Source organism: Lycium ferocissimum, unplaced genomic scaffold, assembly GCF_029784015.1.
Source record: "Lycium ferocissimum isolate CSIRO_LF1 unplaced genomic scaffold, AGI_CSIRO_Lferr_CH_V1 ctg10865, whole genome shotgun sequence".
Classification (NCBI taxonomy): domain Eukaryota; kingdom Viridiplantae; phylum Streptophyta; class Magnoliopsida; order Solanales; family Solanaceae; genus Lycium; species Lycium ferocissimum.
The window spans coordinates 4,887-18,955 of record NW_026713534.1 but is presented as its reverse complement, the minus strand read 5'-3'; the positions used below and the strand labels follow the sequence as shown (position 1 = coordinate 18,955).

The window sequence follows — 14,069 nt, the reverse complement described above, 5'->3', positions numbered from 1 at the left end:
AGCTCACATTAGCCGTATATATATATATATATATATATATATATATATATATATATATATATATATATATATATATATATATATATATATATTTTTTGTTTAAGCTCTTAAATCGCAAATTAATTAATATCTCACCATTCAAGTTGTTTCAAATATTTATTAAAACATTGCACAAACTCGCGTTTTCTTCTACTTATATATTTTATGCAAATCTTAAGTCTTTGCAATATTTGAAAGTTTGCTTATATATTCCAATATATATTTTATGCAAATCTTATTTAAAGAGCACTATTATCTAAAGTCTTTGCCACGTTTACGAGTTTACTTATATATTTTATGCAAATCTTATTTAAATAGCATTATTATCTAAAGTCTTTGCGACATGTATAAGTTTATTTTAAATGGTATTTGAATTTTCCTTTTATGCAAATTATTATATTTTCTACGAATCTCATTCTAAATAGCATTTTATTTAAAGTCTTAGCAACTTTTATAAGTTTTATTTTAAAAGGCATTCAAAACCTTCTTTTATGCAAATTATTATATTTTCTCTAAATCCTATCTTAAGCAACATTCTTATATTTTCTTAAAAAACTTTAGCAACATTTCCTAGCCCCTTTTTCTTAAAATTTCAGGCATCTTATTTAGCATTAATCAAATAACCTAAGTTTGGTCGGTAACCGTAAGTTAACGGATCCTAGAGGATGCCTAACCCCTTCCCTTTAGGATAACTAGAACCCTTACCTAGAATCACACTGATTAAGCAAACCATTAACAGAGGTTAGTTTAGGCTTTACCTTAGTTAATCAATTAGGTGTCCTAATTCACAGTTAAACTAATTAGGTGGCGACTCCTTAAAACTAAGCATATAGGAATCTCCAATACGTTATACTATAATTTAACCCGTTTAAAATGGGGTATAACAATGGCTCTCTATCTACCCGCAATCCAAACAGGACCTCCACATTCTGAGGTGTAATCGTGGCCTCACCGGTGCGAAGATGGAAGATATGTGTCTCCGGCCTCCATCGCTCAACATGGCTGTAATGAGCGCCCAATCATGCTGTACCCGACCAACGGGCACGCAACGATAGATACCGCCCCAAAACAATATCACTAAGACACAGGGGTGTGGGGAGCGCACGTGTAAAAGAGCCCATGCTCTCTGCAGCTTACAGGGATAGAGCCTAGTCGATATCCCTATAGTACCAGCCCATAATAACTCTGACCTATTATTGTCTTGCAAAGACAATACTGATCTATCATCGAGCCCCGGGTGAACAGCGGGCCCCGACTGATCATCGAGCCCCGGGGAAACATTCGGATCCATGAAAGAGTCGGGTCTGTAGAAACTAAATTAGTCATTATTATTGAAATTAAAGAGAAATTATATTAACTAATTAATCATTTGTAGGGAATATGTGAATTATGTTGTATTATATCTTGTGAATAATTAACATGGGATAAACAGTTTCACAAATAAATAAAGTAACAATGCCATAATTAACATAATAGGAGATTACTATGCTTTTTGTAACTAGTCTCTATGTACGTGTGTTGCACGAATATTTCTTGTCAATTTTTATAGTATTATTTATATTCTATTGATAAGCAACTTGAAAAAATAATATCTAATTATGATCTTGAATACAATATTTATTTTGAATGTATAAAAATCAAATATTTACTGCCTCGCACGATTCTGAATATTTGATTTGGTAATTTTGTTATCAATCTTTAGTAGATAGTCTTTTCCAAAAATTATTTTCACTCTCTAACCAAATATTGGAAGAAAAAAATTATTTTTCAAAATAACTTTCGTCATATTAAATGTGCAGTAAATTTAATATGTGATAGTAAGGACACGGGGTTTTGAATTATGTGATGGCAAAGACTTTTAAATTAATTAGTTTGGGAATCGAAATTCAGCAGTAGTACTTGTTTAGAACTCTATTTTGAATATGTGTTATATTTTTAGTTGACCAAATAGCCAACACAAATATGATAAAATTAGACTAAAAGAGTATATTCGTCGACCACATATTTTTCTAGAAACTTTGCATTTTATCGTTAACGTATCTATTTATGAAATTTATAATAATTTTTATTTCCGTGAACATAAATATTAAAAGAAGAACTTTAATTATTCTTTTTAGCTAATCTTTTTTTATTTAACATATATATTCACGCTTTTAAAATAATATAGATTTAACAATTCATAATCAATTAACAAAATAATAATTCACAAACAATTAACAAAATATCAATTTGTAATCAATAATTAACAACTAATTAATTAATAATTGCATATTTTACAAATAATAGTACATTACTATATTAAACAATTCATAAACAATTAACAAATTAACAATTCATAAATATATAACAAATTAACAATTCATAAACATATAACAAATTAACAATTCATAAACATTTAACAATTCATAATTATTTAACAAATTAACTATTCATAAACATATAACAAATAATAAATTAGCCAAAAAAAAAAGGGAACAGTAGCAATAGCTACTGCCCAGCCCGATCAAGAACAAAAAAAAAAAATTGATTTTTTTTTTGGGAAATTAACAACGATTAAACGTTAAACATGCTTAGAATATAATGTATATAGCAAAATAATAACAAAAGTTCATAGTAGAAAATCTTAATCAAAAATTTCTGCAGGGTTGTTTTAATCGAGTTGTACGCCGCTTTTTTCAGAATTCGAGCTTAGAATCTTGTTCCTTGACTTGAATATACCGAGAATCTAAACTTTCCCGACGAAAATTAACAGAAAACGACGTATTATGAAGTGGGGACCACCTTGAAATTGCCTCCGATGGCATTTTTGAAATATTTTTGGCCGTGGAGGGGACCAGTGGTGGAACCTGATCGGGTTTTATGTTAGTTCCTATATACTACGCTAAAGGAGAGAGAGAAATATCCTTTAGCGCAGTAAAATATTGCGCTAAAGGTACTTTTGTATCAAATTTTTTTTTAGGGTATTTTGGTTCACTTGGATTTTTATTGGGTCATTTTGGTTCCGGACTCACAAAAGGCTAAGTTGACACTTAATTTGAACCGGGTGGAGTAGTTCACAAAAACTGAGCATTCTTTTCTAGAAGTTAATTTGTGGTACATATATTATTACAGAGCATGACCATATTTCAATCATTGCAATTCTAAATTTGGATATTAAATAATTTACAATACGAATAAAGAATACATCACTTGATATGAAAATTCAATAAGTTTGTGACTGTATTCGGAGATTGAAACATTTGATTATCTTCCATTGCTTCTAAGTTTTCCTCTACCTGACATTATAAATTGAGTCTCCATTAACACAAGAAAAAAAAAAAAAGAAATAAACAGAACAAAAAAAAAAAAATCAGAATGTCTTTCTCAGTTTCTCATTACTTCATACTTAGCCTTCTACTTATTTCTTTTACAATCTCAGTGACTTCAGTGATCTTATTTAATTATGAAGTTAGTATTTCCAATACAACTCCATTTTTAGTGGACACAAATTGCACTGTAGGAGGAAATAATATTGGCTCTCACTCAGTGCTTTTCAAAGAAGATTACAATATTGATATTCCAATAGTCGTCAAAGGAGATAACACAATTATATGTGACATTACTATTCATAGTCAAGGTGGAGATAAACATGGGAGTTTCAATTTGTTTGATTTTGGTAGAGATGCAAGCTCTTGCGAGGACAATGTTTGTCATTGGAATGTAGAAGATGATGGACTTTGTTTTGTGGTTGGTGATCATTGTAAGTTGCATTTTAATTGGGATAGTAACTTAGTGATTTGATGTAATGTTGATGAACTAAAATTTTAGATTTATATGTGCAGTTGACATGCTCATCTTGAATGGGAAAAATCAAACAAAATATTATTAAATTTTTTAGTTCGGGTTAGAGTGGCACATATTAGTACGGGGGAAATTCAAATAAAAAATATCATTGAAAATTTCAGTTTGGGTTAGAGTGTCACATATCGAGTGAGAAAATGAGATGTTATCTACTTTTGAGGTTGAGTAACGTCTTATTTCTTTTCATTTAAATAAAGTCTAAATATCTGAATTCAGATCTTAACTCATTAAGTATATCTATAGCTTTTGTAACGACTCGTTTGTCCGTTACGGTACTTTTGACCCTGTTGACTTTTTCCTGAGCTTTGTTAACATATATTTGACTTGCGGAGATGGGTGGTACGATTTCTAAGGCCATCGGATGAGTATTAGATAGGTTTTTATGAAAATAAGCCTTAAAGTAAAAAATGTTTGACTCAAAGTTGACTTTTGGATAAACGGACCTTTTTCAAAAATCCGTCGATTCCGAGAGATCCGGATGGTCATTTGTAACTTGCGGGCATGTTCGGTTCCCAATACGTTCAGGTGCGATTTGGGACTTGGGTTGGAAAGTTGGTTTTAGGCTATTGGGGGTTGACTTGATCAACTAGACCCCGTTGGAAATTCTGAGGTCACAAGTGCGTTTGTAGCGTATTTTTATGTACATTTACATATCTGATTTGTGTGTATGAGGCCTCAAGTGATAGTCAAATTGCGGGTTGAGACTTGTGGATTGAGTCTTCTTAGGCCATTGAGGCGACCCGGCTTTTCATTTTGAATTACCGTGACATAGTGATGCCTTATGCGAAGAAAGGTAACGTGTCACCTTCAAAGATTTATGCCTCAAGGACCGTGCTTTTTCTGGCCTTTGAACTAAGCTTGCCTCATCCAATGGAGATCAATTTGAGTTAAAAAAAAAAAAAAAAAAAAAAAAAAGTAAAAATAATAGCGTATTCTTGGGGGAAGTGTGGACTTCCGTTCCTTCAATATTTATGTTCCTTTTATGGATTTTAGGTTTGGGTCGAGTTGGGGTCGGGTTGAGACTTTTAGTTAATTTTTTATTTATCCAATTTTGTTTTTTTTTTAAAAATGAGTTTTTTACTATAAAGTGATTTAAGGACACCGGAAAGTGGTTTAGTGACTTTTGTGTTAGAAACGATAATTAAGCGACTTTTGTGAAAAAAGTGATAGGTAAGTGACCATATGTGAAATTTACCCGTCTCATGATGGTATGATATTTGCATACTGTATTATGTAAATTGGCGAAAGTGGAGTATAAAACTAATTAATGTTTGAACTATGGAGAATTATCGCAGAGTAAAGTCTCTAGGATAGTTAAAAGCAAGACAATATGAATAAGAAGAGTACTGAGTTGAAGTAAAATTGACAAGATTGTGACAAGAAATGAATTTTGTGTTTTCAAAAATCTAAATTAATGGTCACTTTTACAATCAAGCAACACTACTATCAGTCAATCATTACAAGAAAATTATTACATTTGCTAGCTCAAAACAATTAAAGCCATTCTTGGCTACTATTATGTATCTTTATAATCACATATTGCATGTTTGCTACCTGCACAACTAAGCAATTGTCTAGTAGCGCAATTGACTTTCTTCCCTAGCCAAGAATAACACTTCCCAGAACCATAAGTCTTGTTATCTTCCTCAACAACCAATTTCTTGTTGGTTGTTTCAATTTTGGTTGTCTTCATCTTCTCCTTATGAAGTTTCTGCATTACATGAATTTCAGCAATTTGTGCCATGGAGCTCTCTGTTTTCAACAAATTGAAGTACTCACTAACTAATATTGACAGTTGTGACATTATTGTTTCTGGTATTTATTTATACTTCCAGGGCTGCTTGGGAAGCAAGGAAACTGTGAAATATGGGAGAATATAACAATGAAGAGCCAGTCAGCCAGCTGACCAAAATTCATGTACTTGGAGACCAAGTATTTTCCTAAAATTTGACCACGTGTGCAACTAAGGTCTTTTTCTCTAATCATTTGGTACTCGAAATTCACTGGGACTAATTCGGGATGATGCTGGATAAACCCACTTAGAAAAGATAAAAACTTTCTTCCAAGAAATTTATATTTTTCAAAACTCGTGCCCAAGACCCTGCTTAAGGGTGAAGGGGTTCAATCCACAACCCATCCTGGTGGTCTTTTTTTTTTTTTCCTTTTTACAAAAATCGTAGTTTAGGGAAAACTTAGACATGTACATACAATCCCTAAATAGAATTATCATAACTTAGACATGTACATACAATCCCTAAATAGAATTATCATGTTTTTAACCAGATATGTTATTTAGCAAATTAAGCCTAAAAGAAATGACATTAAGTAGCCATCTCCCGAAATCTTTCCATTTTTCCATCTTTCATTTCATATGTGTCTCTCTCTATTTCATTCTATTTCTTTAAATCTATCCTCTGTTTTTCCCTCTATTTTATTCCAACTCTTTATATCTCTATAATTAATATCGATATTCTATCAAAACAATATCCCATATTTTTTTTTAAACAGCTCCGTTGATTGAGCATGATAATGGATATCAATTTCAACTCAAAATACGTCATATACATAATGATTTAAATCAAATAAATGGGTGCTATACATACTAATATATATACATATTATTCCAGCTATTTTGGGGAAATTAATTGGATAAAATTTTTGAAGAGAGAGAATTTGAAAATTTAAAGCTATCTTAAAGGAAGATTTTTCTGGTTATGAGATACAAATTTTGTAATATGAAACGTGAATATGAGCCACTAGGTGCCAATTGTTAGGGTTCGCTCTGAATTTCCTATCTTATTTGAATTTACCATGATTGTATTTTACTACAAAAATGATTTCTTGGTAGAAAATGTTTTCTTTATGGAAAGAACTCTACCATATTTATTCCTTGAAGGAGAAGATTTAGACTTCTATAAATAGAAGATTTGTTCTTCTCATTCACAACACAATAGCATCCGCAATGTAGTCATTAAAAGATTTTCGTTTAGGGAGAGATTTTTCTCTCAATACACTACAAGAAAAACCCGAACTGCCAACGGATTTTACCAACAACCCAAATTCATTAGCAAATTAGCAACAAATTACTAACCAAATTGTTTTTTAGAATTTAGCAAGGGATTTCTAACGGATTACCAACCAAAATTTTACTAACTAAATACTTTAGTTGGTAAATATGGCGGGAAAAAATGGCGCCTAATTTAGCAACTTCCTGCAAACGGTTTACCAACCGAAATATTACCATCAAACATCTTTCGTTGGTAATGTTACCAACGGAGTATATATTGGTTGGTAAATATGATTGTAAAAAATAGAGTATAGTTTATTAACAGATCACCAACAAATTACCAACCAACTATTTACCAACGACGGAATTTTGTTGCTAATTTTACCAGTCAATTAAAAATATGTTGGTAAATTACCAACGGATTGTTATTTGTTGGAAAAGTTGCTAACTAATACTCAATCAGTTGGAAATTCTTACCCACAGATTAAGATTGTGGTTTGTAAATTACTAACATATTAGAATTAGTTGGTAATATACCAACCGATAACTAATCCGTGGGAAAAATTTACCAACTGATACATCTTTAGTTGGTAGTATTACATACAAATGCCAAATCAGTTAGTAATTGCTACCAACTGAGATCAAATTCATTAGTAAATTACCAATCGATATTGAAACAATGGTAAATTTACCAAACGGGAGGTTAAATTACCGGTAAATCACCAATTGGTGCCGAAAACAAGTTGGTAAATATAAGGATGGTGCTAAATCAATTGATATTTTTTGACGAATTCAACATTAAATAATAAATTTAGTGATGGATTCTACATCAATTGATATTATTTTATGAATCTAGCATTCAGTGGTAAATTTATCTTTCTTTATATATTTAACGGCGAAGGGTCAAAAATACCCCTGAACTATTTGAAATAGGTCACCTATACCCTCCGTTAGTTTTGCGTGTCAAATGGGCCCTTGCCCTTAATGGAAGGGACCTCAAATGCCTCTCTCTCTCTCTCTCTCTCTCTCTCTAGCAGTATTGTAGTGTGTGTGTGTGTGTGTGTGTGTGTGTGTGTGTGTGCCACGTGTGTGTGTGTGTGTGTGTGTGTGTGTGTGTGTGAAAAAATGATCCACGTGGATGGCCACGTCAGCTTCTCTCCCTCTTATTTTATTTTTTTTCACCAGCCCCCTCCTCCTTCCACCCCACCTCCTCCCCACCAAAAAAAAAAAAATTAACAAAAGTTTTGATTTTTTTTTTTTTTGTTGTTTTTTTCACCAAAACCCCCCTCCTCCCTCCCCCCCCCCCCCCCCCCCCCCAAAAAAAAAAACAAAACTTCTTTTCAAGATTTTTTTTTTTTTTTGAGGTGAGGGGTGGGTGGGTGGTGCAAAAAATCAAAAACAAAAACTTTTTTTAAAACAAAATTAATTTTTTTGCGTGGGTGGGGGGAGAAAGAAACAAAAAAAAAAAAAAAAATTCAAAACTTCTTTTCAAAACATATTATCTTTTTTGGTTTTTGTGGGGGTGGGGCGGGGGGGGGGGTGTGCAAAAAACAAAAAAGCAAAATTTTTTCAAAACTTTTTTTTAAAACCAATTTTTTTTTGGAGGGTGGAGGTGGTAGGTGTTGGGTCACGGGGGCTGGCAAAAATATTTTTTTGGGGTAGGGGATCTGGCGAAAAAATTAAAAAAAAAATTTTGGGCACCCGGGGTGGGGGGGGGGGAGGGGGGTTAAAAAAAAAAAAAAAAAAATCCAAAACTTTTGCTAAATTTTTTTTTTTTGGTCGGGGGGTGGAGGGGGTGGGGGGGAGGGATGCTGGTTAAAAATAAAATAAGAGGGAGAGAGGCTGATGTGGTTGTCCACATGGATAATTCTTTCCACGTGGCACTGCCACATCAGCTTAAATGGTCAGCCGTTAAGTGGAGGGGTATTTGAGGTCCCTTCCATTGACGGCAAGGGCTCTTTTGACACGAAAAACTAACGGAGGGTATAGGTGACCTATTCCGAATAGTTCAGGGGTATTTTTGACCCTTTGCCGTATATTTAATTGTTTCGAAAAATATTACTTGTTTTGTCAGCTCGAATGGTTACCATGATTCTTTCTTAATTGTTTTTTGACATAAAAAAAATAATACTTACAGTAGAAAGACTACTAGTTATTTGTTTTATTGCACTAATTATGCCAATATTGGCACTAATAGTACGTAAATATCGAAACTCGGTGTTCATACAACTATTCAGATCTAGAGTTCCTATAGTTTCTCGTAAGGCTTGTTTGGAAGCTCGTTCTCGGACTTGATTAAATGTCCTTCGTTGTTCAAACTGAATTGTTTCGTTTTTGTGGTTTTCTAATTGTTTCAAAGTCGTACAAACTGAATTAATCAAATTCCTTTTTTGTCAATCTATCTCATAATAGCCATTCACTATCATGTATGGTACTTGCATGGAGAAAATAAGGCTAGAGGAAATATAGATCAACATGAAAGGATGCACAATTGGGATCATATAATGAATAACCCATTGATGTGGACAATCAGTGACTTTCCCGCATATTCGATGTTGTTTGGGTGGAGTATTGCGGGTTGGCTGGCTTGTCCATATTGCATGGAGAATTCAGATGCTTTTACTTTGACAAAAGGTGGCAAACAATCTTGGTTTGACAATCATCGTAAGTTCCTACCACTGAATCACCCATACAGAAAAGATAGGAACTCATTTAGAAAGAACAAAGTGGTTACAATTCATCCTACACCAGTACGGTCAGGTAAGGATATTTTGAAGGAGATAGAAGAATTGGGACTAAAAAAGGTAACAAAACTTGGGGCTGATATTATTAATCGTCAAATTAGTAAGTTTTCTGGTTGGAGGAAATGAAGCATATTTTGGGATTTGCCGTATTGGAGTAGCAATCTCATTTGGCATAATCTAAATGTAATGCACACTGAGAAGAACTTTTTTGAGAATGTGTTCAACATAGTGCTAGATGTAGATGGTAAAACAAAAGATAACCCCAAATCTAGAGAAGACCTGAAAGAGTTCTGTCAACTCCCTGAACTACATGCTGTTAGTGGCGAATACCCAAAAGCTATTTACACACTATACAAGGAGTCAAAAAATATTTTGTGTGAATGGGTGAAAAATCTGAAATTTCCGGATGGATATGTCTCAAATATAGGACGGTGTGTGGACATGAAAAAACATAAGTTGTTTGGTATGAAAAGCCACGATTGTCATGTATTCATGCAAAGATTGATCCCCATTGCGTTTTGTGAGCTATTACCAACACAAGTCTGGGAAGCACTTACTGAGATGAGCCTTTTCTTTAGGGATCTCACTTCTACGGTAATACGAGAAGAGGATATGGTAAGACTTAAAAAAGAAATACCTAAAATACTTTGTAAATTAGAGCGTGTACTCCCTCCTAGCTTCTTTGATTCAATGGAACATCTCCCTGTGCATCTCGCTTATGAAGCAAGGCTAGCTGGTTCGGTGCAAAAGCGGTGGATGTATCCATTTGAGAGGTAAGATTTCATTGATATATTTAATTACTTCATTTTCATCATCACGTGTGACTAATGATTTGAGCTTATGTGATATTTTCAGCAACCTTCGGAATTATAAACACAATGTTCGTAATAAGGCACACGTTGAAGGATCCATATGCACTGGTTACTTAGTTGAGGAAGCTTCTTCTTTTTGTTCACACTACTTTGAGCCTCATGTTTACACAAGGCATAAAAGTTCCACAGAATGATGATGGTGGTACAGGTGACCAGGCTGAACACAATGGTAAGCTTTCTATATTCACCTATCCAGGTAAAGGATTTGGTGAATAGGATCCGAGATATCTGACAGAAGAAGAACTTGATGCAGCTCATATTTATATTCTACTAAATTGCATAGAAGTGCAACCATATGTGGAGTAAGATTTCAAGCTTTTATTTTCATTTATACATCAAAATTGTGAAAATAAACTTACGCATCATTTGCTTGCATGTGTTTCAAAGAAATTTTATTGACTCCCTTCGTCAAAATTTTCCAGAAATTACAGAGAAGGGAGTGGATAGGAAACTTGATGAAGATTTCGCATCATGGTTCAAAAGATATGTGAGTCCCTGTACAGTATCTTTCCTCTTGTACTTACATTACTTTTGATAAACTCTAATTGTTTTTATTTAATAGGTACGAGTTCACATAGATGATCAATTCATCAAGGCCCTTGCAGAAGGTCCGCGTCGATCAGCAAAACCATACACTGGTTATAATGTCAATGGCTATAAATTTCACACTAAAAGCCGCAGTTCTTCTAGAGCATGTAATAACAGCGGTGTATGCATAAAATGAACCAACTACAATGCAGATGACTATGACTATTATGGTGTGCTTACTGATATCCTTGAATTGGAGTATAAGGGTAGTGCGCCGATAAAGAGAACTATTTTATTTAAGTGTGAATGGTTTGATCCAACATCAAAAGTAGGAATGAAGTTTCACCAGCAATATAAACTTGTGGATGTCAAACATCGAAGGAAATTAAAAAAGTATGAACCATTTGTTTTGGCAATGCAAGCGGCTCAAGTGTATTATGCCACTTATCCTAGCTTACGACGTGATAAAACTGACTGGTGGGCGGTGTGCAAAACAAAAGCTTGGGGTATTGTGGATATGCCCCCATCTTCTTCACAATCACCTCCGGCTGATGTTGTAGAGCCATTCCAAAATGATGAAGATGGTTTAACATTTGATGTGGTATCTGACAATGAAACTATTGTGTGTAATGATCCAAATGGCGAATTCATAAACTTAAGAGACGATGATGATGATTTAGATGATGAGGTAGAAATTCATGATGAATCTGAATTAGATGAAGATGGTGATAATGAGGATGAAGAGGCATATGATGCAAATGGCAGTGAATAGAGTCAGATTGCCCCAATCTCTTAAAATAAGAGTTAAGAGTGATTGAAACACAGTTTGTAAGTTATTTTTATTACTATTGGATTTTATATTTTTTGTCGCAAAGTTCTTGTATTTTAGATCTCGCAGATTTTAGATTTCTTTGTGAGCAATCTAAGTATTTGTATTTAATAGTTTTCAGGTTGTCTGTACATACGTGTATGCGCTTCAATCAATTCTCCTCCTTTGAGTGACCTATGTATTTACTTTTTTATTTCCCTTCTTTCTGGTTCTCCTTCCTTCTTCAGTGAATGGTTTTTATAGGTGAATTTTTATTATTCTTTCTTCTATTTCTACCCCCTGTCACTTGCATATCTATGTTTTTCTGTTACTAATTCTTATACTATTTGATTTTCAGGCATAGCATACAAATTTCTTCTGCAAAAAGTTCTCGCAGCAGCTTGCCCTAAATTAGTGTGCGGTTATGGACTCTTTGACAAGACCTAAATCCTTAGGTATACCTCCTTGGTAACTATCTTGTTGAGTATATTACTTCGCTCCTGAAAATGTTTCAATTGCTGAAAAAACTAAACAAAGGAAGCCAAGTAAAAAGTTGTTGCTTGAGGTCATGTGAATATGTTCTTAAATTTCATTTCTGGAGTAGTTTTAGGAAAGAATCCACAAACCAAAAGTTGTTGTGGGATCATGTAGATGAATTTTCCTAATATTGGTCTTTTGTGGTAATAGGAAGTTCTACCGTCAATCATGCAGTTTAGCTTCCTGTTACCGATAAATAAAAAAGACTCAAATCGGATAAATAGAGGATACACTGGAAGTTTTTTTCTTCTTTTTTTTCAACTTGATTGTCTAGTATTTTAAAATCTCTTTGGCGAATCCAGGATTTTAAGAGGATGAGTTCACCTTAGATTTTTTTTTTTTTTTTAAAAAAAAAAGAAGAAGCAAAAGTGCATTTAGTAGGGTTCAATCCCACAAACTTAAGGGATTAAAGGTGGCACTTAGCCGGTGCTCCATTCAGTCTAATTTGAGCATGTGTTTCTTTAGTTAATATTAGATATATTTTATAGATTATATACATAATATACCGAGTTTAGTCGGGTGATCATGTGTTTACGTGACCCATTTTTTATACCTGGATTCGCCGCTGCGTATAATATTGTCACGTACCTATATATGTCAATCAATGAAGTGATTCAAGTACATAATAGAATCCGATAAATCAATAAGAAGCTTCAATCATTCACCACTATACAGTCAAACCTATCTAGATCTATAACAACACATGTATCCATATAACTCTGCCACCAATGACCACGCAACTGGACTGTTCTTGAACTATTTTGATGAAAAAAATTAATTTAACTCTAAAAGTAGTAAGATGAATCAAACTTATGACCTTAACACCGTTGGCAACAAGAACGACTACTACTCAACCTAGACAACAACAACAGAGCCAACTCTTCCTCAAAGATATTATTTCTTCTTCCTTCATATTCGACTTTCCTAAATTTCTCAAAAATATTTTCAGATATTACAACATTTCGACAAAGTGGACAAGTTGATTGCCCCTTCCCATGCATTAACCATTTTTCCAAACAACTTTCATGGAACATATGATTACAATCTTCAAGCTTTCTCCCTTGATCTCCATACTTGAATTCTGATAAACAAATTGCACATTCAAGTGACTCTTCATCTCTAAATAAATATTTAATTCTTCTATAAACAAATTTGGAGCCCTTCTCGTCTATATTTTCCTTGTACCTGTTTCTTTCGAGTTGTCTTTGTCTGTATGAATTCAAGAAAACAAAGGTTGCAAGTGTGATGATTTTGAATGTTTCTGGAAACCATGAATAAGAGAACGCGGTGATAATTTCCTTGAAATCAAGGTAGAGCTTAATGAGAGCCCCCATTTTTGTACAAGAGAATGTTATCAGGGGAAATGAAGAAGAGTTGTTTTTATAGGTACAAGGAACGTTGTCACTTTAAAAGATTTCTATTTGAGTATTTAAGGTTGTACTATTTTGACTTAAGAAGATCCTTTATTGATCACGTGTTCTTTATTTATTTAAGATACATTTAATACCGATGAAATTACCATTTTTTTTTTTAAAAGATTAATTATTCGTTATTCGAAATCCATTGATCCGATAAATTCAGATTCGTGCCACGTAGGATACGGAGAAGGGGAAGCAGTCTCTATTAGAGATTTTTCCGTTTCCTAGTCTCGAATTTGAGACATCTCGAAGGGTCAATGGATCTATCTATCCCAT

The 14,069-nt window shown here is 33.4% G+C and overlaps 1 protein-coding gene and 1 long non-coding RNA gene across 2 annotated transcripts; one reads left to right on the top strand and one right to left on the bottom strand.

Annotated features, from left to right (window-relative positions):
- The first annotated feature begins 10,492 nt into the window (after positions 1-10,492).
- Positions 10,493-12,281, top strand: LOC132041604 (uncharacterized). The gene is made up of 4 exons (XR_009411122.1): positions 10,493-10,804; positions 10,890-10,989; positions 11,065-11,833; positions 12,197-12,281. It is a non-coding gene; the product is annotated as an uncharacterized LOC132041604 (long non-coding RNA).
- Positions 12,282-13,193: 912 nt separating this feature from the next.
- On the bottom strand, positions 13,194-13,709 carry LOC132041603 (RING-H2 finger protein ATL14-like). The gene has a single exon (XM_059432304.1). The coding sequence runs from the start codon at positions 13,707-13,709 to the stop codon at positions 13,194-13,196; it is 516 nt and encodes a 171-aa protein (XP_059288287.1).
- Positions 13,710-14,069: the final 360 nt, after the last annotated feature.